At 42.5% G+C, this 23,033-nt stretch overlaps 2 protein-coding genes across 3 annotated transcripts in view; one reads left to right on the forward strand and one right to left on the reverse strand.

Annotated features, from left to right (window-relative positions):
• The window catches only part of dip2ba (disco-interacting protein 2 homolog Ba), a 42,121-nt gene extending 25,441 nt beyond the window's left edge, over positions 1 to 16,680 (forward strand). For both annotated transcript variants that reach the window (XM_041945066.1, XM_041945067.1), the window contains 28 exons: positions 201 to 324; positions 607 to 716; positions 1,221 to 1,323; positions 1,663 to 1,727; positions 1,836 to 1,929; positions 2,123 to 2,242; positions 2,351 to 2,465; positions 3,244 to 3,383; positions 3,492 to 3,628; positions 4,019 to 4,099; positions 4,203 to 4,330; positions 4,443 to 4,557; positions 4,821 to 5,022; positions 5,152 to 5,264; positions 7,906 to 7,986; positions 8,176 to 8,299; positions 8,426 to 8,547; positions 9,213 to 9,324; positions 9,740 to 9,849; positions 10,278 to 10,408; positions 10,517 to 10,685; positions 11,135 to 11,305; positions 11,604 to 11,665; positions 11,775 to 11,832; positions 11,938 to 12,012; positions 12,123 to 12,297; positions 12,491 to 12,614; positions 12,754 to 16,680. In XM_041945066.1, the coding sequence (XP_041801000.1) occupies positions 201 to 324; positions 607 to 716; positions 1,221 to 1,323; positions 1,663 to 1,727; positions 1,836 to 1,929; positions 2,123 to 2,242; positions 2,351 to 2,465; positions 3,244 to 3,383; positions 3,492 to 3,628; positions 4,019 to 4,099; positions 4,203 to 4,330; positions 4,443 to 4,557; positions 4,821 to 5,022; positions 5,152 to 5,264; positions 7,906 to 7,986; positions 8,176 to 8,299; positions 8,426 to 8,547; positions 9,213 to 9,324; positions 9,740 to 9,849; positions 10,278 to 10,408; positions 10,517 to 10,685; positions 11,135 to 11,305; positions 11,604 to 11,665; positions 11,775 to 11,832; positions 11,938 to 12,012; positions 12,123 to 12,297; positions 12,491 to 12,614; positions 12,754 to 13,006 (3,414 nt within the window). In that variant the 3' untranslated portion in view covers positions 13,007 to 16,680. The remainder of the gene's footprint in view (positions 1 to 200; positions 325 to 606; positions 717 to 1,220; positions 1,324 to 1,662; positions 1,728 to 1,835; positions 1,930 to 2,122; positions 2,243 to 2,350; positions 2,466 to 3,243; positions 3,384 to 3,491; positions 3,629 to 4,018; positions 4,100 to 4,202; positions 4,331 to 4,442; positions 4,558 to 4,820; positions 5,023 to 5,151; positions 5,265 to 7,905; positions 7,987 to 8,175; positions 8,300 to 8,425; positions 8,548 to 9,212; positions 9,325 to 9,739; positions 9,850 to 10,277; positions 10,409 to 10,516; positions 10,686 to 11,134; positions 11,306 to 11,603; positions 11,666 to 11,774; positions 11,833 to 11,937; positions 12,013 to 12,122; positions 12,298 to 12,490; positions 12,615 to 12,753) is intronic.
• A 1,092-nt stretch (positions 16,681 to 17,772) lies between these two features.
• Positions 17,773 to 22,482, reverse strand: LOC121612172 (transmembrane protease serine 11D). The gene is given in 8 exon segments (XM_041944876.1): positions 17,773 to 18,045; positions 18,127 to 18,152; positions 18,155 to 18,214; positions 18,217 to 18,255; positions 19,876 to 20,015; positions 20,017 to 20,130; positions 21,128 to 21,314; positions 22,419 to 22,482. Coding segments are annotated over 8 exon segments (903 nt in total).
• Between the last annotated feature and the right edge of the window lie 551 nt (positions 22,483 to 23,033).

Here is a 23,033-nt window from a genome sequence, read left to right on the forward strand (position 1 = left end):
CCAGGTATATGCCTCCAATCATCACCATGCCTATGGTATATATATGATGCCTCGTTACTCATATGGTCACATAAAAAATATCGATATATTTGATAAAATATTGACAGCTGGAGTGTATGTGTGGTTTTTAATTGTCACACCTTTGTGTACAGGCCTCTCCTTGTGTGTCAAAGTCTCCTGACCCTTGTCTCTCTCCGTAGGATGCAGGCAGCCAGCAGATTGGCTTCCTGTTGGGCAGCTGTGGTGTTAGTCTGGCACTGACCAGTGAGGTGTGTCTCAAAGGGCTGCCCAAGACACCAAACGGAGAGATCATCCAGTTCAAAGGTCAGTCTCTTTGGGAGCTATTAGACAGACTGATGAATGGAATGTACAGTGTGATGTTCACTGGCCAATTTGGGGCCCCAGTGTGTGAGTGGGTGGCACTGAGGTCGCTCTGCTTGTTAAGTATTGGCTGTTCACCTTTGGCCTTGAAACCTGGAGGTTGCAAGGTGAATATTGTCAGTTTAGCTCTAAATTAGTTAAGCTAAACACACTTACTTTTTTGCTTTGTGTCAGCTAAAATATTTCTCTATGTTTCTTTGTGCTGTTGTGATTAATCTTTACCAGGATGGCCAAGGATGAAATGGGTAGTGACAGACACCAAGTACCTGACCAAACCATCCAAAGACTGGCAGCCTCACATCCCTACCGCCAACACAGACACCGCCTACATAGAGGTACAACCAGTAAATCCACATTTTTGCATTTCTGCTTTGGTTAACAATCAAACTTGAATAGATTTTACTTATATTGAATAAATTATATAAAGATGTAGCTGTTTATATTGCACTTAAATCCTTAAGTAGGGCTCATCTGACTCACGGTGAGCCTTTGCCATTGCTGCCCCAGAACTGCTAAATATCCTGCATGACAAACTTTGGGAAGCAAATTAAAAGTTATCTGTTAAACAGTTTAGGAAAACATATAATAATCCTTACTTGTTTTATTGTGTGCTTATTATCAGCTATTGTTATTTTTTGACTCTTATGTTTTAAATTTCCATGGTATGATTTCTTCTGTTTATGCCTTGTAAAGAAATGACTTTTTAAATGTAACTCTCAGACCAGTGGTAAACATGTACTTCATATATGAAATGTATTTATGATTATTATTATTGGCTTCAGGTAACTTGTGCTCTCATTTAACTTTGTCGATGTTTGTGTGTGTTTCTTCCATCAAAGTACAAAGCCAGTAAGGAGGGGACAGTGATGGGAGTTGCTGTGTCCAAGATCTCCATGCTGACCCACTGTCAAGCCCTGACGCAGGCCTGTAACTACTGTGAAGGTCAGCGCCTTATATAACTTAGAGCTATCCTGCATCTCTGTCTCTCTTTGTGTGCAAGTGTGAGATACATTATAAACTAAGCCTTATAAATTATTTTGACAAGTTCAGCAGTGCTCTTCAGCAGCTCATTTCCCCGGCGCTTGCCCCATAATTTATTTTCACTCTCTCCTGCTCAAAGACGGCCACCTCAGAGAAGATTAGCGGAGGATCAGCGTTAAAGAGAATATACACTCTAATGGACCACAAAATGACATTTTAGTGGTACCTTAATGATGCTTCTTTTACACACAGGTGATTGGATACACCATCGCTTATGTTTTTTTGTGTGTTCTGTTTTAGGGGAGACGCTGGTCAATGTGTTGGACTGCAAGAAGGATATGGGCATGTGGCATGGCGTCCTAACGGTGAGAGTGAATGCAACTGTTTGTACTGCATATGCAGACTGGTTGACCTTTTTAACTTTGGTATGCAGCACAATGTGACATCGACAATATGTGTATTTTTTTCCCCAGAGTGTCATGAACAGAATCCACACCATCACTGTGCCATATGCGGTCATGAAAGCATGTCCCATGTCGTGGGTGCAGAGGGTCCACATTCACAAAGGTTCAGCCAATGTCCACCCTTACTTTTATATTCCATGTTTATAAAGTTGTATCATTTTATTGTTTCCTTGCAACATAGATGAAGCAAAATTTAAAAATATAGATTTTATTTCAAATGATAAAAGTAAACAGTGAAGCATGGTCGCTACCTGTACGACCACCATATGTAACTTGTTTCCTTCCCCCCCTTATAGCACGTGTGGCCTTGGTAAAGTGCCGTGACCTCCACTGGGCCATGATGGCCCACAAGGACCAGAGAGACACCAACCTGTCCTCCATACGCATGCTTATTGTGGCTGATGGAGCAAACCCATGTGAGTCACTTCTGCACAAACATAGTCTCTTTGTGATGAGGAACAACTATGTACAGGCGTGTTTTATTTCTACCTTGTTTTGATAACATTTTTATCTACTGTTATCAGGGTCTGTGTCGTCGTGTGATGCCTTCCTGAATGTGTTCCAGTCTCATGGTCTGAAGCCTGAGGTGATCTGTCCATGTGCCACCTCTCCTGAGGCACTGACTGTGGCCATACGCAGGTACCACATCTGCATACTCACATGCTCTGGGAAGAGACACTCTGATACTAGGGAGTTCAAAATTAGTTTTTTTTTTTGCCTGTCAACAAGAGTAGCTTGCACATGATGCTCCTTATTAAGTCACTTACATTTAGTGCATGTTTAGGATTCAATGGTACCTATTGGCAGAAATTGAATATAATATTCATAGTTATGTGATTATTAGTTAGTTAGTTATGGGATTGGGTCCTCTTCCATGGAGTCCGCCGTATTGCACCACCCTGTTTCTATAGCAGCCCAGAACAGACATACCAAACACTGATGCTGGGTATTCAGTTGGTTGCACTCTGCAACCTTAATGCTAGATGCCACTAAATCCTACACACTGGACCTTTAAAACCTTTGTTGTGTTTGTATTGACATGTAAAAAACCATTTGGTAGCACCTGACTTGTAGGAAAGAGGAAGTAAGAAGGAAATAAGGGGAACAGAGACAGAGACTTGTGGTTTTGACACCAACTGGTATAACATAGTCACTTAGAATTTCACAGCTCTAGTTCAAGTTAAAAATGATATCTAGGCTGAAGTAATTTTACTACTTTATGAGTAATTAAGTCAAAGCAAAAACCAAACCAAACATGTGATTTATTTTTTTTATTTCTTCTGTCTTGTTCAAGATAAATACTCTGAAACCACTGCACTTATTTTGTGCATCGGCAAGCATCAAGCATCAACAGTATGTTACCTCTCTGTTGCCCTCCTGTCTGACAGGTGCACATCTCTTTTTACCTTCTCTGCAGGCCTGGTGCACGAGGAGCTCCACTACCAGCCCGGGCCATCCTGTCCATGGCTGGCCTGAGCCACGGCGTGATCAGGGTGAACACAGAGGACAAGAACTCTGCTCTCACTGTTCAGGATGTGGGCCACATCATGCCTGGAGGTTAGCAGTTCGCTTTAATTTTAATAACTTTAATAATTGCATTTTAATCAGAATTCAGGTATGCAAACATGGCTAATGTTAATGTTGGGACTTGTTTGTGTGTTTCAGCTCTGATGTGCATTGTTAAACCAGACGGGCCTCCTCAGCTGTGCAAGACAGATGAAATAGGAGAGATTGTGATCAACTCTCGGGCTGGAGGCACCATGTACTATGGCCTGCCTGGTGTCACCAAGAACACATTCGAGGTCTGTCAAAGTTAAAAAGCCATGTTTAAGAACCATATGACTCATTCCACATCTGCTCTTGATGCACTGCAGTACAGCAATATGCTGTGGCTGTGTAAATACCAAATATTTGGTATGAACCTGGCAACCTCAGCTGGTTTAGGAAATGGATGGATTGACAAAGAAGTGCAGATTTCATCCACTAGATGGAGCCACAGTTTATTCTCTCATTTATTGATAACAGGCCTCATAAGAACCTGTTCCCAGTCAGACCCTAAGTGTGTTTTTGTCCAATACATTTTTTCATTATAAAAATTTCAAGCAATATACCTCCTCTAAACTAAATTTTAACTGCAGTATCACAACTCTACTGTATGTATTTTAGTCCAATCTTCTCTGTTGAATCTGTAGGTGATCCCCGTCAACCAAGCCGGAGCACCCATAGGAGAAATTCCCTTCAGTCGGACAGGTCTGCTTGGATTTGTAGGACCGGTAAGACACACACATACACACAAATAAAGATTTAGCTCACTGAAACTTGATGAGGTGGTGAGACGGACGTTTTCCTTGCTGAGTGAAACTGTCTGCTCCACAGGGCAGTCTGGTGTTTGTTGTGGGGAAGATCGAGGGGCTGCTGATGGTGAGCGGGCGCCGCCACAACGCCGACGACCTGGTGGCCACCGCGCTAGCTGTGGAGCCTGTCAAAACAGTTTACAGGGGGAGGTGAGACTGGCTGCTTAAAGCAACACCACAGAAGACCATTTCAGCAATACATGTGGCCATATGTGCTGGTCTGAAGTGTGTGAGAGCTCATTTCGCTGTTGTCATCACGCAGGATTGCTGTGTTCTCGGTGACAGTGTTTTATGATGAGAGGATAGTGATTGTGGCAGAGCAGAGGCCTGACGCCAGTGAGGAGGACAGCTTCCAGTGGATGAGTCGAGTTCTGCAGGTAAATCACATGTTTAATGTCACTCAGTGTAAATATTCCATCAGTAGTCTTATTTTTTATGTTTTAGGGGTACTAACTCTTGCTATGTCACAGATTCTCCTTTAAATGTCTTCAGTTCTGTTTGAAAGAGTTGTGTGCCTTTCAAAATGAAAGTTCCAATGACTCAACAACACTCAGCCTTTTCCTAGAAGGACATTTTACAATCCACTGTCTTACTTTTGCATTTGTTGAACTTTATTAAGTGATGCCTATCTTCTGCCCAGGCCATCGACAGTATCCACCAGGTTGGCCTGTACTGCCTTGCGCTCGTCCCAGCCAACACCCTCCCAAAGACGCCCCTTGGAGGCATCCACATCTGTGAAACCAAGCAGAACTTTCTGGAGGGCAACCTGCACCCCTGTAATATCCTCATGTGCCCACACACCTGTGTTACCAACCTGCCCAAACCCCGGCAGAAACAGCCAGGTAGGCCGCCTCAGACCGCATCCACTGATGCTCGTTATATAAAATGACGGCACAGAAGGAAAGATGATATGTGATGATGTGGTCCGTGCTGTTGGTATCATGACTCTGATTTGTCTTTGATCTGTTCAGTGGATGTCGGTCCTGCTTCTATGCTGGTTGGCAACTTGGTGGCAGGGAAACGGATCGCCCAGGCTACAGGCAGAGAGCTGGGTGTGGTGGAGGACCAGGATCTGATCCGCAAGGTACTGTTTGACACACAGACCCTGAACCAAGCACTGCATACTGTTTTAGTCACTGTACATGTTACACAGTATATGGAGCTGCAATGATTAGTCGATAAATAATCTGTTTCAGCTATTTTGTTAAACAATTAAGCAATTTATCAAGCAAAAATGCCCAATATGTGATGGTTCCAGCTTCTGAAAAGTTGTCTTAGCATTATTGTAAACTGAATATTTTTATGTTTTGTACTGTTACACCCCATTTACACCTGGTATTAAAATGCAGTCTGTATCCAGACACATTATCTGGATCAGGGAAAATACTTGTTAATGTTAGGTGTAAATGTGTCGGGAGTGGAATGTGATCAGATCTGCCTGACCGCACCTGGAGGTAGTGTTCAGATCATAGGTAGGTGTAAATGCAGTCCGTACAGCAGAACACTGATACAGATATTTGTTTCTAGTTAACAGAACATACAGGTTGCTGTTCAAATTTAGATAGCGAGCAAGCAAGATGGCTGAAAGAGAAATCTACCTCTCAACCTCTAATTACTGAGTATACGTTTATTCTGTGCCATTAAAACACTAAAAGATGCATTATTCAACAGACCTGCATGCAAAAAAAAAAGAAATTGGCAATAATAAATAACTGTGTGTGTGACACTGTGCAGCTGATGTGCTCTTAAGAAGAATCTATTCACAGAGTAGCTTACACATCAGCACTGCAACACACCACACAAACTATCACAATTCACCAAATTTACAAGTGGGGGTACATAATGAAGAACATCACCTAACTCACAAAGCTGTGATTTGTGAGTCTGAGGCTGATTTGCTGCCACCTAAAATTACTTACATGCAGGTTTTGCTCCGGAGGACAGAGATCTGATCTTAATGGAGATGACAAGAACACATTCAAAATACCAGGTGTAAACACAAAGGCAAGATCGGATCGTTCATTCAGATAGTGCATCCAGATACAGATCCCACCGGGTGTAAATGGGGTGCAGGTCGGACAAAACAAAGACCTTTTACGACATCAGTTTGGGCTCTAGGAAATTGTCATTACAATATATACAAAACACATCTCCATTCAGATGAAACTGATGTGTAAACTGGACATGCTCTGAATGTGTTTACCAGATTGCAGATCATCTTGTCACAGTCAGTAGAAAATGGATACTGATGTCTTACCCTAAATATCCTGTTGTTCTGCCTTTACTTTGCTTGGGTTGGGCCGTAGCTCTGTATGTGGCCCACCATGATGGTAAGGCTCTAGCCGGGCCCCCACCCGTCTTTGCTTCTGCCGCTTTTGTCAGTCAGATGTGCTTTTGCAGCCGTTCTACCCTGACGGCCACCAGCAACAGCTTCGGGCCGACGCAAAGAGATGACTGTCCTGGCTGACTCCTTGGCCAGCAGGGGTCCACACACTTTAACTAACATACAGTGATACATTAAGACGGAAGTCAAGTACCGTTCTCCATTTATCAGTGTCCAATATCTGACTCTCTGCCATCACCTTTTAAGATGGGAGTTGGCCAGCAGCCTTCTAGCTTTGCCAAAGCGAAAGCTCAGCAGTAAATCATTAAGTCATCTACTCTAAGTGAATTCAAGTTTCCTTTCTTACTTCAAGGAGGTAATGCAGACTTTGCAGGCTAGTCTCCTTGCATATTGCAGACCATGTAATCATACACTGTGATGCATTATGCTCATGTCTTGAAATAAACCCCCAAAATAAAAGTATTAATTAGGAACATTCTGGTGTGCACCTCTGCTCGCTGCGTTCACTGTGATGCTCCCACGTGTAGCATGGCTTGATGAGTGGTCAGGGCAGCCGGTCTGCATGATGTGACTCCTGATTCGTTGTTGACCAGAGCACGACCTGTCGTCTGACTGGGAGAGAGAGAGTGGCTCGAAGGATGACTCCGGCCAGTGATTTTAACATGGCCGCCTATGTGACACTGCTGTGTTTTATATTTGTTTGTCCAGAGAACATCATGGGTTAACTTTATTTTGTTGTTATTTTGCTTGTTGCCTAATGTTCACTTGGCTTCTGCCTTTTAAAGGTCGCCTTTGCTTTCCTGTCTTGTCTTCTTTGGCCCTGTGCACCGGTCAGCTAATGATGTCTTTAACGTTGCCCTTGTATTTCATTGTAAAAAGCTAGTGGGTTGTCCCTTTGCTTAAGAAATAGTACACTCATTCACAAATATTTTGTGGAAACCTCAAAATTGTCATGACCCTTTGTTTGAAAGGTCCATAGCTTGTTAGTATTTGACAGTGCTCCTATTTGCCCCCTACCAGGTGCAGATGGTCGCAGCATGACCCTGCACTTGGCAAGGAAATATTCTCTGGACACTCCTATACTCCTGTTGTGTGTCTCTGTGTGAGAGGTCAGAAGCGTCCCAGAATATCTTTACTCATTCTTTAAAACGTGTTCTGGTCTTTATCCCACATACAGTCTGTTTGAAATGAACGTCTCTGTTGTCACTGAGAGGATAGTTTATTTTTGGCTGGAGGCTTTTATGTGTTTCCATCTGTCGATCATTTTTAAATGGATTATTATTTGCCACTGATGCAGCTTTGTGGTTTCTTTAAATCATACAACGCACAAATTGAGTCAGTCCACCATTAATATCCATGTGATGACACACTCTCTCTGCAGCACCAGTTCTTGTCTGAAGCTCTGCAATGGAGAGCTCAAACCGACCCAGACCATGTCCTGTATGTGCTGCTCAATGCCAAGGTAGAGGACACACTCACACACACACAAACATACTCAATAAATATGGGAAATCAGCTAATATTAAGAATCAAGGTATCAGAGAAACATACTGACACAAATAAGACTTTCTTCTCCCTTTGGTTTTGGTGCTAATGGTGATCCATTTTGTTGGGTGTGAGTTCAGCTGTACTTCCTCTCTTTTTGCTGCAGGGGGTGGCAGTGTGCACAGCCACCTGTGCTCAGCTGCACAAGAGAGCAGAGAAAATCACAGCCACCTTGATGGAGAGAGGAGGCCTCAACACAGGAGACAATGTGGTGCTGCTTTATCCGCCAGGTAAACACACACCCCTCCTCATTGTGGACGGCCATCTTTCTTAATTTTTCCTTCTACTAAACAGTGAAAATGTGCCACTGTTTAGTTTTAGTTCACGATGTTCCCATCTGTCTCTTCTTTTTGCAGGTATTGACCTGATAGCTGCCTTCTACGGCTGCCTCTATGCGGGGGTCATCCCTGTGACGGTGAGGCCGCCCCACCCACAGAACCTGGCTGCTACTCTCCCCACTGTCCGCATGATCATCGATGTGAGTGCACACCACCGGGACTGTGTCATGACAATCGAAAAACTCATTTCCTGATTAATGGTGCTTCTGTTACATTTTCAGTGAAGCTTTACCGAAGCATAATAGAGTCATTAATGAGAAGTTTATTCAAGCATAACAAATAGTGCTTAGACCATGTTTGCATGAATCCATCTTTTAAGGGTCATTAATGGGTCATTGCACAACAAAGGTAGAATGTGCTTTTTGGGATTTTAAAAAATAAGTTTTTAAAGAAACTATTTTTGCTTCATTGGATCTTTAAGCATATTTTAACAATTCAATATTAGCTCATTTTCAGGCACCAAAGTCTGTTTCATATCCATCAAAAGGAGTCTGGGCTTTACTTTCACTTTTTCTGCACCACTCGAGAAATCTGTTCTAATTATTGAATCGCCCTAAAGCAAATAACCAAATCCCTCCCAGATTCAGTGAAGTAGTTCTGCTGTTGACCCCAGTAACTGATTTCCCTGGAGAGAAGCAAATAAAATTGAATTTCACCTCAGGGATCAATAAAGTGCAACAATAATGAAATGCTTTTATTTGAGTCTGTCCTCAGATGGAGGATTTTTACCAGATGTCACTGTTAAAGTGTAGTCGTGTGTGTGTGTCTTTGAATGAAGTTACTTAATGTTTGCTGGGTGTTACAGGTGAGCAAAGCAGCCTGCATCCTCACCACTCAGCCCCTCATGAGGATCCTCAGGTCCAGGGAGGCAGCTGCCAGCGTCAACGTGAAGACCTGGCCGACTATCATCGATACAGGTGCTGGACTCTTTTGAGATCTGTTGCTTAGAGGCAAAATAAAATCTGTTCCCCTTCTGGCCACAAGGTGTCCTGTTTGCTCTTTACCTAGGGGAAACCTAATGGAGAGTAAAAGCTACTCTCTGTAGTCTTAAATATGTTCAGCAAACATTCGGCCATTTCTTGAAATAATAGTGCAGTGTGGTACCTCATATGATGTGGGTGTGATGAGTTGAAAACTAATTTACAGCTTTTGAAATGTGCAGTGAAACGGCACATTTGCAGCTGAAGTGATACCATCCTCCCACTCAACAAAAAAACGCTGACCAATTATCAGGTTGTAGCAAACAATAACACTGACAGTAGGACAGCGAAAGCGTGTGATTTAGTTTGTCGAGGAAGAGAATAACCAAAACCCACTCGCCTCCTCTCCCAGATGATCTCCCCAGAAAGCGGCCTCCGCACATTTATAAGCCCCCTACCGCTGAGATGCTGGCCTACCTGGACTTCAGCGTGTCCACCACAGGCATGTTGACTGGAGTCAAGGTAAATTACTCACTCACTCAATAATCATGCATCTCGTATAGAACATGAAGCGATCTGTTTGACTCATTAAAAATGTAATTTGCTTTAGCCAGAGGGACATAAAGTCCCCCTCCACTCAAAAATGTGTTGAGCCCGTGCTTAACTGTTGCTCTTAGCTGATTTGGCTGTTTGATTTGAACTGTGCAGAACGATGTTCGTGAGACGTGTACGTGTGAGCATGTTTTACTTTGAAAGGCAGTCATGGTGCAATACGCAGCTTCAGAATTAGTAGACATCTTGTGTCCAACACTGAAGCTTTTGTAATGAAAAACAGTTGCATATTCATAGATTGTTTCTTTGCAGCAGCAGATGACTTTGCTTCATTACTGTGAATGTTTGAAGACAATACACAACGTTTCTTTAAGGTTTTTGTGTCTGTTTCCTGTCAGATGTCTCATGCTGCAGTCAGTACTCTGTGCCGCTCCATTAAGCTGCAGTGTGAGCTCTACTCCTCTCGCCAAATAGCCATCTGCCTAGACCCGTACTGTGGCCTGGGCTTCGTCCTGTGGTGCCTCTCCAGGTAACACACACACACACACACACAGACTGAATATCATATTTGAACATAAATATAAATGAGGCGCGTTGCTGTAATGACTGTGTTTTTTGTTTTTTTTTTGTGGCCCAGTGTTTACTCAGGTCACCAGTCCATCCTCATCCCTCCCCTGGAGCTGGAGAGCTCGCTGCCTCTGTGGCTGAGCACGCTCAGTCAGTACAAGATCAGAGACACCTTCTGCTCCTACTCTGTCATGGAGCTCTGCACCAAGGGCCTGGGCACCCAGACAGAGATGCTGAAGGTCAGAACCACACTCATGCGCACCCAAAATACATCTGCCACATGTGGTTCCCCTCTGAAATGACTGCTCTGTCATTACTCGAATGATAGCAATGCAGGGATAAATGGGCTGCAGAGGAATCTTATCTACATCGAAGGAAACTAATAAACACGTGTCTGATTTAATTGTTTAGAAATTAATGTTTGTATTTATTTTTTGGGCACTTTATATTAATGAGGTGGTGATAGAGAGATGACAGGAAATAAGGAGGGAGGGGGGGTGACAATGACTGATGAATAGAGAAAGTATGGCCACAGAGGAAGTGTTTACAGCATGTGGAAGTTTATCTCTCTTAAAGTCTTCTTGTGCATCAGTGTAGCTCAATAACTTTGGATGAAAATGTCCAGTCACGCTGAGTCCACACTGAACTGTCGACAGTGTGAATAACCTTTAGCCGTGCGTGTGTCCAGGCGCGGGGTCTGAACCTGTCGTGCGTGCGGAGCTGCGTGGTGATAGCAGAGGAGCGTCCTCGCCTCGCTCTCACGCAGTCCTTCTCCAAGCTCTTCAAAGATCTCGGCCTGTCATCGCGCGCCGTCAGCACCGCCTTTGGCTCCAGGGTCAACCTGGCCATCTGCCTGCAGGTTGGTTTCATACAGACGAACTCTCATGAGTTCATGCTGCTTATTTTTACTTTCGCTAATTCAACTCATTCGTGTGTGTCGGACGCATGTTTTAGTCTACAGTGTTTAATCTTGAACAGTTTTAGTCATTCACAGGTTAATTTTTCTTTATTGCTCTTGAAAGAAATGTTTTTCCAGGGCAACTTTAAGGATTACTGAACGATAGTTACTTATCGATCATCTAAATGGGCCAAAAAGCTTCAGGTTCAGTTGGATTTCTCATATTTCAACATCTTTAATTTCCTCTCTGTGTCCTCAGGGCACCGCTGGGCCAGACCCCTCCACCGTCTACGTCGACATGAAGTCTCTGCGCCACGACAGGTAAGACTGGAAACTCGTGTAACCAGAACAAAGACCACTACAGCTGTCACATGATCCGTTCAGCTCGAACAGAATGATTCACAGGCCGTCTTTTGTGCGTGTCCCTCAGAGTGAGGCTGGTGGAACGAGGAGCACCACAGAGTCTTCCACTCATGGAGTCGGGCACCGTAAGTATTAATTATTGACTTAAGAGACTGAGTGGTTATAGAAGTTGTATAGAAGACGCTGTATTATCCTTAAAGCTAAACTCTCTTCTCATGTTCTCCTCTCAGATCCTTCCAGGGGTGAGGGTCATCATAGTCAACCCAGAGACCAGAGGCCCACTGGGAGATTCGCATCTTGGGGAGGTGAGTGAGCACAAAGGATCATGGAATGCTGAGATTAAGACATTACACCTCTTAATTTTTTAATTTAATCAAACAAAGCCTCATTCACCTCTTTGTTTTGTCCCTGTCAGATCTGGGTAAGCAGCCCTCACAGTGCCAGTGGCTACTACACCATCTACGGGGAGGAGAGTCTGCAGGCGGATCATTTCAACACCAGGCTCAGCTTTGGGGAGCCCCATACTCTGTGGGCCAGAACGGGCTACCTGGGCTTCATCAAGAGGACTGAGCTGCTGGATGCAAGCGGAGGTGAGAGGACGTTCATGGCTCGTTGCTGATTGATTTGCAACAGTGCCCTCTAAGTCAAAATCCGACCTAAAAAAGGGATAGATACCACAGCACGTATTTGTTTCACAGTATATATTCTCATATCTCCCAACACCAGTTAAATCCATGACTAAAAATGATCCATGTCAAATACTTTTGTTCTTTTCTGCTGCAGATCGTCATGATGCCTTGTTTGTGGTCGGCTCCCTCGATGAAACGTTGGAGTTGAGGGGCTTACGCTATCACCCCATCGACATCGAGACATCTGTATCCCGAGCCCACCGCAGTATTGCAGAAAGGTGAGCTTTTTCACTTAGTGCAGGTTAATTTCATGATGTATGTGTTTGTTTACACACTGAGAAAGCCATGCAGCTCACACAGCAATACAGAAAACATTACTGAACTCTGTCCGGCTCCACCCTCCTCCCTGCTCCTCAGTGCCGTGTTCACATGGACCAACCTGCTGGTGGTGGTGGCGGAGCTGAGCGGCTCGGAGCAAGAGGCCTTGGACCTGGTTCCCCTCGTCACCAACGTGGTCCTAGAGGAGCACCACCTCATCGTCGGGGTGGTGGTCATCGTGGACCCTGGGGTGATTCCCATCAACTCCAGGGGAGAGAAGCAGAGGATGCACCTGCGGGACTCCTTCCTGGCCGACCAACTGGACCCCATCTATGTGGCCTACAACATGTAATCGCCCGTCGCCAGCTGATGAAAATGCAGAAAACTGAGCCAGGCTCTGACATGAGGGAGAAGGAATGTGGGGTGCGTTCAGTAGCAACCCCAAGGCTAAGCCTCAGACGCTCATTCAAAACACCAAACAGCGTGGGAAAGCGAGTACTGCAATGAGAACGTGCTTCCCTCTTCTTTGCTTCCACCTGCTCAATCGCTGCAGTCCAGGTTCACTTAAAATTTCGACTGAGGGGGAAGGATATTTTCTCTCCTCATGAAAGTAGATCCATCCGTCAGCTGGAGGAAATCCGCTCTTCATCCTCTCCATGCATCCCACTTCTCCCCCATTGCTCCAATTCATGTTTTTTAAAGACATTTTAGTGACGTACTTTAATCAAAGAAAGAAACCCTCCCCTCCTTCCATTCCTTGGTTTTTATCCTGAACATTCATCCTCGTGTGCTTGTTTTCCTTCTTTTTTTTTTTTTTTTTTATTTAACCCCCTCCATTCTTGAAGGCAGGATGGCGCACTGGAACTGCTTAGAGGAGCTGGAACTTTCCCCTCTTGCACTTTAAGTCCTCGCACCTCTGAGTCCACTTCCTGTCTCGCCTGCCTCAAGGGGACACCCCCCCCCCCCTCCCTGTGTTTGCTGCTTTCACAAGAGCAAATCCACATCAGTATTAAAAAAGTGCCACCAGCAAGTGCAGCCCACAGGGCCAGTCCTGACATGTTACCCTCCTACCAGGTGCACCGTGGCTTCCACCTCCCGTCACATTCTGTAAGTTTGCCAGCAGACGTGCGGTCGGCGCTCACACGTTACAAAATGTCACTTGAATTCTTTGTTGGTGTGGGAAAAGAAAGACTTGCTTCATAATCACACAAACCTGGATATTAAAGATGACGATTTCGGTGTGAGTAGGAGTCGGTCCGTTAGATAGTTCTTAAGATCGTTAAGTACTAATCGTTTTTTATCAAAGCACCGATTTTCAGAAGCTGAAAGTTGAGTTGAAGCTGTGCCTGGTGTTTAGGTGTGCATGCTAATTTGGAGTGCCGTCAATGTCAACATGCAAAAAAAAAAAACAAGGAAAAAAAAAAACACTGTAACAAGCCAAGGAGTCACACAGCCGTGGATCAGTTAGTTCAGCAGTGCGAATGCTGAGTATTTAGGTGGAGCTCAGCCCCAGTTTGTGCCTCTCATGAGTTCATGTTACATTCAAGTCACAGTGCTGAAAGACTCTTATTCTAACCATTTGAATGTCAAAATACTCTGTCTACTGTGTGATTTAAGAAAAAGTTCTGATTGTAGTTTCTAATCCAGTTACCCGGAAATGACAGATGGCGTTGATTTATTTTTTTGTTTAACTTTGTTAAACTGCACCAGAAAGAACATTTTCTTCATCACATGGTTACAAGAGTCTTTGAGGATTCTGTTGTTAGAGGACCTTCTGGTTTTTCTAAAGATCACCAGGTTGTTATTTTTCATGATGGTCAGTACTGTGAGTTGACTGTAACAGCACTAACAGGGAGAGGCACAGCTGACTGATTTAAGCTTGACATGAGTTGAAAAAAAAAAACCTCAACCTAAGGTCCCTTGTTCCAGAGCTTTCCTGCATATCACTCAGTCTTCATTAGCAGATAGAGTTTGCTCAGTTGTCACAGACTCCTCAGAAAAGTGCCCTGAACAGAGGAAGGATTTGAGTGCAGTTCATGATGAGCAAACCGTCTGCTGGTGATGACCATGCCGTACAACTGAAAGCTCCAGAACCAGCCAGTAAGTGGACTTTGAGCTGAGATTTTTTTGTGCAGAGTTTATCAGGATAAAAGTCACTTTTTTCCTGGCTTGAACTGAAGTGAGCCGCTAGCTTTCAGCCTGTGTGTAGTTTCCCTTGTTAAAGCAAAGAGCATCTTTCATTTAATGCACCGTCGATTAGATAAACGTAGATCATCAGAAGGCAAGTCAGTGCCTTTTTACTGCACCGTTGTGACATTTCCGATCATGGACTGTTGAATTTCTACAACAACAAAAAAAATCAAGAATGAGGACAAAACTTTGCCTTACTAAACCTGTGGAACTTCAGTACTTTTTACGCTTAATCCCTCATTTCTAGCTGTATTATTACTGTATTTAAAGAACTTTTCCACCATTTTTCACTCGTGGAATCAGATGCCGGTTTGTAACTCGCAACAAACTCATATCACATTTTTTAGGAGGGGGAAGGGCAGTCTCGTTCTTTTGCGAAGACGTTTGCAGTCACGCCTTTCTCATTTCACCATTACCATTTAAACCAATTCTTTCTGAATGTCTGTAACACTGAAAAAAATATTAGGAATGAACAACAATCAGTAACCAACCCGCGATTTAAAAATGGCAGAATCCTCCCTGTTTAAGAGGCTGGAGGTAATAAATGAGGGTAAGGATGTTGTCTGTATACTGTATTTTAGAGGTCAAATACTGTATTACTGGTGTTAACGTGTACATGGATATGAACTATGTCGATAAAAACTTGACTGATCTTTCATACTTGACAGCATTTTTCTGCATTGTTAATTTATCACATTGCAAAAGAGAAAGGTTTCAGATTATTTTGGCAGGAACAATGTGCACTTTCCCAATATCATTTTACGTGCGTGTGTGTATGTGTGTCCACGAGGGTGTGTGTGTGTGAGTGTGTCCAGTTTAACAGTGATATTTGGCTTTTCTGGTGCAACAAGGTTTGTCTTTTGTAAGAAAATTATCCCAGAATATTGAACTTTTTTTTAATTCTTGTTTTTTTTAAATGTCGCCTCCACTGTATTTTAACCCTTTCCATTCAAAATTGGAATCAAATATATTTTATAGGGGTTTCATCAATATTTTCCTGATGTAATCTTTTCTTTAAAACTGCACAACTTCTGCAAACAGCTGGTTTGATTTGGAAGCGGCTTGACATACTGTACAGTGCAACGCACCATAAACCACTTTTCATTCAGTGACGGACACTGAGGATATGTATGCGAGCCAGTATCTGGGTTAGAGTTACTTGTGAATAACAAAGTGAAGCTTCTGAGCTACTGTGTGATAATTGCTTTGTTGCTACTGTTTCACTCCGACAAATTTTAATAAAGTTTTATAATTTCATGTTGGCCTTCAAGCCTTTTCAGTAGACATTGGTGCTATTAAATAAGGGAAAGTTTGACAGACTTTTGTCCTCCAATGTCATAACAAAGGTGGTTTCTTCCTGGATGCCCTCATTGTGTGAAAATAAGTCATTCTTTTTCCATGCCAACATTTTCAAAGATTTCACTCACTGCTCGGTTCTAGAACTGTTCATCATCACCAGGTTTCATCAGCTCTGATGAAAACCTCAACAGGTAACTCAACATGGACAACTTGACATATCCACCATTTCCATTTTAATATTTATTTCAGATCATGTTGTCGTGTTGTGAGGAATGGCGTGCGTTTCAAACCTCCAAAGTTGTTCTAAGCACAAAATGTACATGTGAGGAAATGAAATTAGGATCTTTCACACAAAACAACTCAAGGGCCCACAATGTATACCTCAATGACTGTCTGTTCACTATGCATTGTCGAGCTGCAGCAAAGACATTCTGAATTAGTCAATGGTGCGATAACTTCTAACAACATGTCTTACTTGACAAAAACACTGTCACACTGTCATTGGATGTGTTTCATGTCAAATAAAAAAAAATCCTTTGTCAGAATTTCTGGTGCTTTTTTTTCTTGTTTTCCTTCCAAACATTTCTGGAAGCTTCAGCTGCTGCATTGAAAGAGAATAGCATCATCCTTCCACCAGGGGTCAGTCTAACTACTTCATCTGAAAGCAGGAAACCCGCTCCCACTGTGATGTCCTCGCAGTGCACTTTCAGTCAATGGTAATCAGAAATATTCACATTTTAAACATCATTTCCACTTGATCTTCTCACTCGATATGTTAGGAAAGACAGAAAATAGTTCTTATGTAATAGTAAAAGGCAGCATTTCCTAAGCTTATTGCTGTTCCATGGTTTATTTGTCGTATTTACTTCAAATCACAGACTTTGCGTTGAAACTAACCATTGTGCAAACCTTGCTGCCGTGTTTCAAATATTTTGATGCAACATTGATGTTGCATGGTAATGGTCATAAACGTTGATGATCCATAAATAGATGTTCATGGGCATCTAACTTTCTAATAAGCCATCCAGCCTGCTGATGTAAATGCTGAAAAGTTGTTAACAGATGGATTTTGGTCCAGAAAACCTTTCCCAGAAGGTGAGGGGTCTAACAGTCCACTCCTTCCTGACTAATGAAAAGCTTGCTTAAAAGACAAAGTGCCAGCTGGAGGAGGATAAACACCTGAAAGTTATTCTGATTAACAGCTTATAACGGATCTATAAAGCATTAGTAAATTATTAACCGCTGATAAAGGCCAAAGTTAAAACCTATTAAATATTCAAGACTAAATAATGTTACATAATTTAAGTTTACTCAGCAAATCTGCTTTATCAAGACTGTGAGAGTTTGATCAGATTTGATGGACAGTGGCGTCTCCCTGGCAACAAAAGCAAACAGTACCTGATGTGCTCTGTGCACCTCCTTAAGCAGAATATACTGTATTCATGTTGAGCACCATCACTCAAAGTAAGACGCTGATTGAGAAACGTAGTTTTCAAGGCCATTACACAAGCTCTCGTAGATCTAACAGGCTAATCGCAATAACCAGTAATGATGTTACACTAAAAAATAATCAAAAAGAAATGATTCATGATAAAAGTTACATTTCTTCTCTAATCCAGATGGCTGCATTTAAACATTTTGATGTGTGGCAGTGATGTCTGGACAGTCTGGATGTTTCAGAGCAGCACTGAGCAGAGCTGAGATCAGTCTTGTGCTCGGTCCGTGTGTGGCAGACACTGATGCTCTCTGACTCGGCTTCAGTCAGCCTGTAAACCTGATGGTTCTGGCGTACACCCCCGGGCTGCGAGGAAGTCCGCACTCGCCTCCGAAGCTTGTCACTCTGACCACATAAAAACTCTCGTCATGGTCGCTGTAAAGCTGCAGGGGGCCTCCACTGTCACCCTGAGACACACACACACAGCAGCCATCTCTTGTTGAAATCTGCAGCCTGTAGTGAGTTTAAAATGGTCCAAAAATCATTACCTGACGGGTGTCAGCCGCCCCGCTCTCAGTCCAGCACAGGTCATGTTCTCAGTGATGAGGCCGTTGTACCAGCTGATCAGGTTACAATGAGCTCCACCTCAGCTTCCTGCAATCTGTTCATCAGCCTGCCTACAGTGTACGTCAAAATGGTATTTACTTATAAAGGGATGTTAAATAGTCACTAATATCTTTATAAATGGTCAATAAGACATGTATTAATATTTTACAGAGTGATACGCAGCTACATATGAGACATTCAAAAAACAAAGGGAAAAAAGGCAGCACTTCACTTTACCATGACACTTTAATGTAGTTGTAAGCAGATCCAAGTGTTCATTAACGTACATTTCAACAGATAACTCCTCCCAAGGACATCCATAGGTGGAGGCTGGTGTGTAAACAGATAATAAATGACAATATAACAAAACACAGGTGTAGTAATAAAAGTCTTCATGGGAGGAGTTATAGCTGATGAAAGTACATTAATAGCTTTTAAGATGTTCTCATATCTGCCTACAACTACATTATAATGTGTCAGAAACTATTCAGTAAAAGTTTCTGCATCGAGAGGCTTAAAGCAAAATTTATTGAGAATGACATCATTAAAATGGAATAAAATGAAATAAAACACATATAGTCAAACAAAGCTAGATGGTTATAAGAGGGCTACTTGACCAGTAGCTGAAGGTGGCTAATGTAAGCTAATGTTAGAATACTGTAGATACTGCTGCATGCTTGACATTACATTGACCTACTGAGTCCTCCCTCAGAAACGTCTGTAAAATGCCTTTTAAGTGGAGCTGCAAATGTTGGTAAGTCATTAAAAGAGTCGCAGGTTTTACGTCCTAAAATAGGCTGTCAAGCTTGCAGCTTTTAAGCCCTCTTAAAGAAGAAGGATGCATTTTAATTTATATTACAATTTATTACTAGTATACAAAACATCAATAAATGATTAATGAAGCATTGATAAACGGCATCAGACATCTGGCATCAGAAGATTGGTATTGCTTTTCTGAAGATATTTTTTAACATATGCCTGCAGTCCTCACTGAATGTTCACTTTGATTTTATAATTATGGTATATATATATGTATATATTTGTAACCGTGCTACTCTTTGCCATTTCTCCCTGAAAGGAGGAATCTACTGATGAAGTCTGTTTACAGGTCTTGGGGAGTATTACTGCATATGTGGAAAAAGCTGTATAAAGCCTTTTGTGGCTCCAAAGGGAGCTGTGTGAAGTCTGAAGAAAATTTGGAGCTGAAGACCACAAGTCTGAAAATGAAATAAATTAGGGGGTGTGGGGTTAGAAAGAAGTGAGCTCATCAGACCTCTGCAGCCTGCTGGTCACCTCTGCTTGAGGATAGAGGATACATTAGCTGCTGCTATCATAATACACCCAAATCTGTTGAGTTGAGTGAACTGAGTGGAGTTGCACTGTAATGCAGGTGCGATGTTTGGACAAGGAGGAAGAATGTGTGGAATAAAAAGACTATATCTTTGGTTATGCTGCATTGATTTTGATTTATTTAGTCCATCATGAGTCTGACAATGTTTTGAAAGCACTTAAAATGTTTTAAAGGACTTCTTGGTTAAATAAAGGTTAACGTATCTTGGTGTAAAGTGGTACCTCCTCCCTCCCCAGTGAGTCTGAGTTCATCAGAGACACTGGCAGAGACTCAGTGCCTCGCTCACTTCAACATAAAAGGTCATCATCACGCTGCACAATCAATGCGTTTTTATACCGACCTTTGAAATACAGGATGGAGCAGTGGCTGGAGTTGAGGACAAACTCATGAGTCACATTATGAGGAGTGCAGATAGGTTGGACGTGGTCAGTGAAGTTGAAGGGAGAGCTGAGGAGCACGAGCGTCACGTCGCTGTCGGACGTCATCGTAGTCCTCGTGCATTTTGACTTGGCTGATGGAGCGGATCTGGGCTCAATCACCTGCAGCGGATAACACACAAAGTCCTGCCACCACACGGAAATGCTGTCTGCCAATCCTCCTGGACACAAAACAGAGTAACTGACTCTGACTGCTTTGTTTCTTGTCCACTCTCATCCACCAATGCCCTTCTCCTTCACAGGCCAGCTGTCCGTTTCCCCATCTCTTTCCCTGTCCCTGAACTGGTATCATTTTTTGTACAAATAAATAATAATGCACATATTGTATAAGCACTGCATAGGTCTGTTCTTGTTCATATGTGTGAGGAGATTAAAAAAAAACACCTGATATTTGGCAATCCCTATATGACTTTAACATCCTGATGAACATATCTTTACAGATAAGCACACAGCGTACACGCACTTACACCCTGTAACATGCACACCGAGAGAAATGGTAAACATTAACACTTCTGGAACAAGAGAAAGTAAATGAATCAGCAGCTCAGAGGTGAGATCACACCGCTACAACGCTGGGTCAAACTGGGCTGAATCACAGCAGCGTTTCTCAGCCTAAACTCATGGTTGTTTCATCTCCAAGGGTCCCTAAACGGCAACCGCGCTGTTTGTTACAGACAAAGTGTGCTTTGTGTGTTATTAGACATCTGCTCATGTCAAGCTCACAACCAATCACAGCTTTTGCTTTTCGTAAAAATTATTGTGTGGGTTGTGAAATGTGACTTGTCTCATGCTGGACATGCTGGACCTCCGGTTGCGTCCAGGACATGCTGATGGTAAATCCAGGTGCACTTTTATATGTGTGACATACATATACTGTGCGTATTTCACATCTCTGTTACTTTGCTTCTTGAAAATTTGTCTGTGTTTAGCATTTGTTGTCATGACCTTCATGATCTTCACATATTAAATAGATGTGCAAGTTTTCTTAAAACCACCATGCCAGACATTATAGCTGGAAAATGCTCCTAACTGGCATTTAACCTAAGTCCCAACACCTTTGCATAAGTCTTTTGCATCTGTTTTTACATTTTATTATTTCACTTCAGAATCAAAGATTTTTCACAACATTATTTTGTCTGGTTTTTGAGCACCAACAATGCAATGCAATGCAAACAATGCATGGCAGAGAGCACCCAGAGACTGTTGATGATCGTTCCGCCACAGCGGTACCTGGACAGGATCTGGATGCTAACCTGCCAGGGCCACGCCCCCTCAGGAGCTTCCGAACCCCCAACTATACAAGACATGCCTTGGGGGCTGACCAGGGTCCGCTTCCCGCAGGCTCACAAACACAATCAAATAAAGTTTCCATGTAATTTTTGAAATGACATCCTGTTATTGACATTGTTGGAGGCAGGAGTGTGACCCTGCTATGTTATACATGAACAAAAAATGAATCTAAAGTTCTGAAACAATTAGTCAATTAATCAAATAGTCAATCGGCAGAAAAATAGTCAACAACTATGTAGATTGTATAAATCTGAAAAAAAAAATCTGTTTGGGACTGTTGTGGGACATAACAAGGAAATTTGAATTTGAATAACAATTTAGACAAAGTGAACTTGTAATGATGTGATTAAGAAGTGTGTGGATATAGCAGAAACCCACAGGCACTGCTAAGGTGCTCAGGTGAGGTCTTCAGACAGGCTGCTGAACAGCACGTTTAATGAGCGACTGTGTCCTGTCAAAGAAGCTAACAGTCGCTTGCCTGGAGGGGGCGCCAGGAACATGTTTGGGTACGATGCGCTTACTTCTTGTTTTACTTTTGGGCTAACACCAGTCAAATGTTTATTGGTTAGCATTAAATACTCAAGTGTAACGTTAGCGTAACAGTTACTCAAGTACAGTCAGCAAACTGAATAATGTCAATTAACGACGCAACGATACGGAGGCTACAGCTACATTTGCTAACGTTAGCTATCATAAGCTAACAGACAATTGAAGGGTGTGAAAGCGAGGATAGGTTTTATTGCTAATAAATGCTAACTTTCATTAGCATTTGAAGATATTTCATCTTCAGAAATGTCACTTTGAATACCACTAGGTGGAAGAAATAGTTGCTATATGTAACGTTACCTTTAAACGTTCCAACTACACGGGAGTAATTACCAAAAAATAACTTTTTTGACGGCATTTGTGAGCGAAATTTAGTAACTTGTATGGTCACACATATTAACTAGCCTCATACATATTTACTGCACATACTCTGGCTAGCTAGCAGTTAGCTAGTTTGAGGATTGCCGCTATTGGTAAACACTTCCCATTAAAAGGAGCTCAGTATTTCATGTAAAAGTTAAGCTGCAAGAATCAGCAATTTGCTAAAAAATACTGTTAAAGAAACGGCTGCATGAGCTTTCAGTTGTTTGCTGGCCCTGGTTTAACTCACTGTCCTGTGATGAAGTTAGTGCAGTCAAATACAAAACACTCATAATCAGCAGAAGTGTCTTCATCTCTATTTAGTTTAAACTCCTGAACACATTTTTAACCGCAAACGAAACAACTTCACGCACTTCACGTACTAGTGACGTCATACGCACGTTCAGCCCGTTCGCCCTGCGTCAAAAGTGAAATGAGCTCATGATAATTATGCTAATAATTATTATGGCAATAATTATTATGCTAATAATTATTATGCTAGTAATAATGACAATAATATTGCACTTAGATGTCGCAAAAGACAGAACGTCTGCAGAAATGAAATGGTTTGTTGTATTCATTCACACACACACAAATATGTGCTATTAAAGAGCAGAGTGCAGGAGGAGGGCAGCAGTCTGGTGCACAGGCTGTAAATGAAATAGTTTGAGAATAGGTGCTCCATGTTTCAAAATATGTCCGTGTCACTGTCATTAGTGGAGTTACACGGCCAGAATAAATCCTACAGCCTACCTGAATGTAAAAAAGCATGTTTTTAAGCATGCGACGTAGGAAAAGTTATTTTCATGTGAAGTAAATGGGCTTTTTTTTTTTTTTTTGCACGATCTGAAACATGCAATATTTT

Source organism: Chelmon rostratus, chromosome 10 (assembly GCF_017976325.1).
Source record: "Chelmon rostratus isolate fCheRos1 chromosome 10, fCheRos1.pri, whole genome shotgun sequence".
Classification (NCBI taxonomy): Eukaryota; Metazoa; Chordata; class Actinopteri; order Chaetodontiformes; family Chaetodontidae; genus Chelmon; species Chelmon rostratus.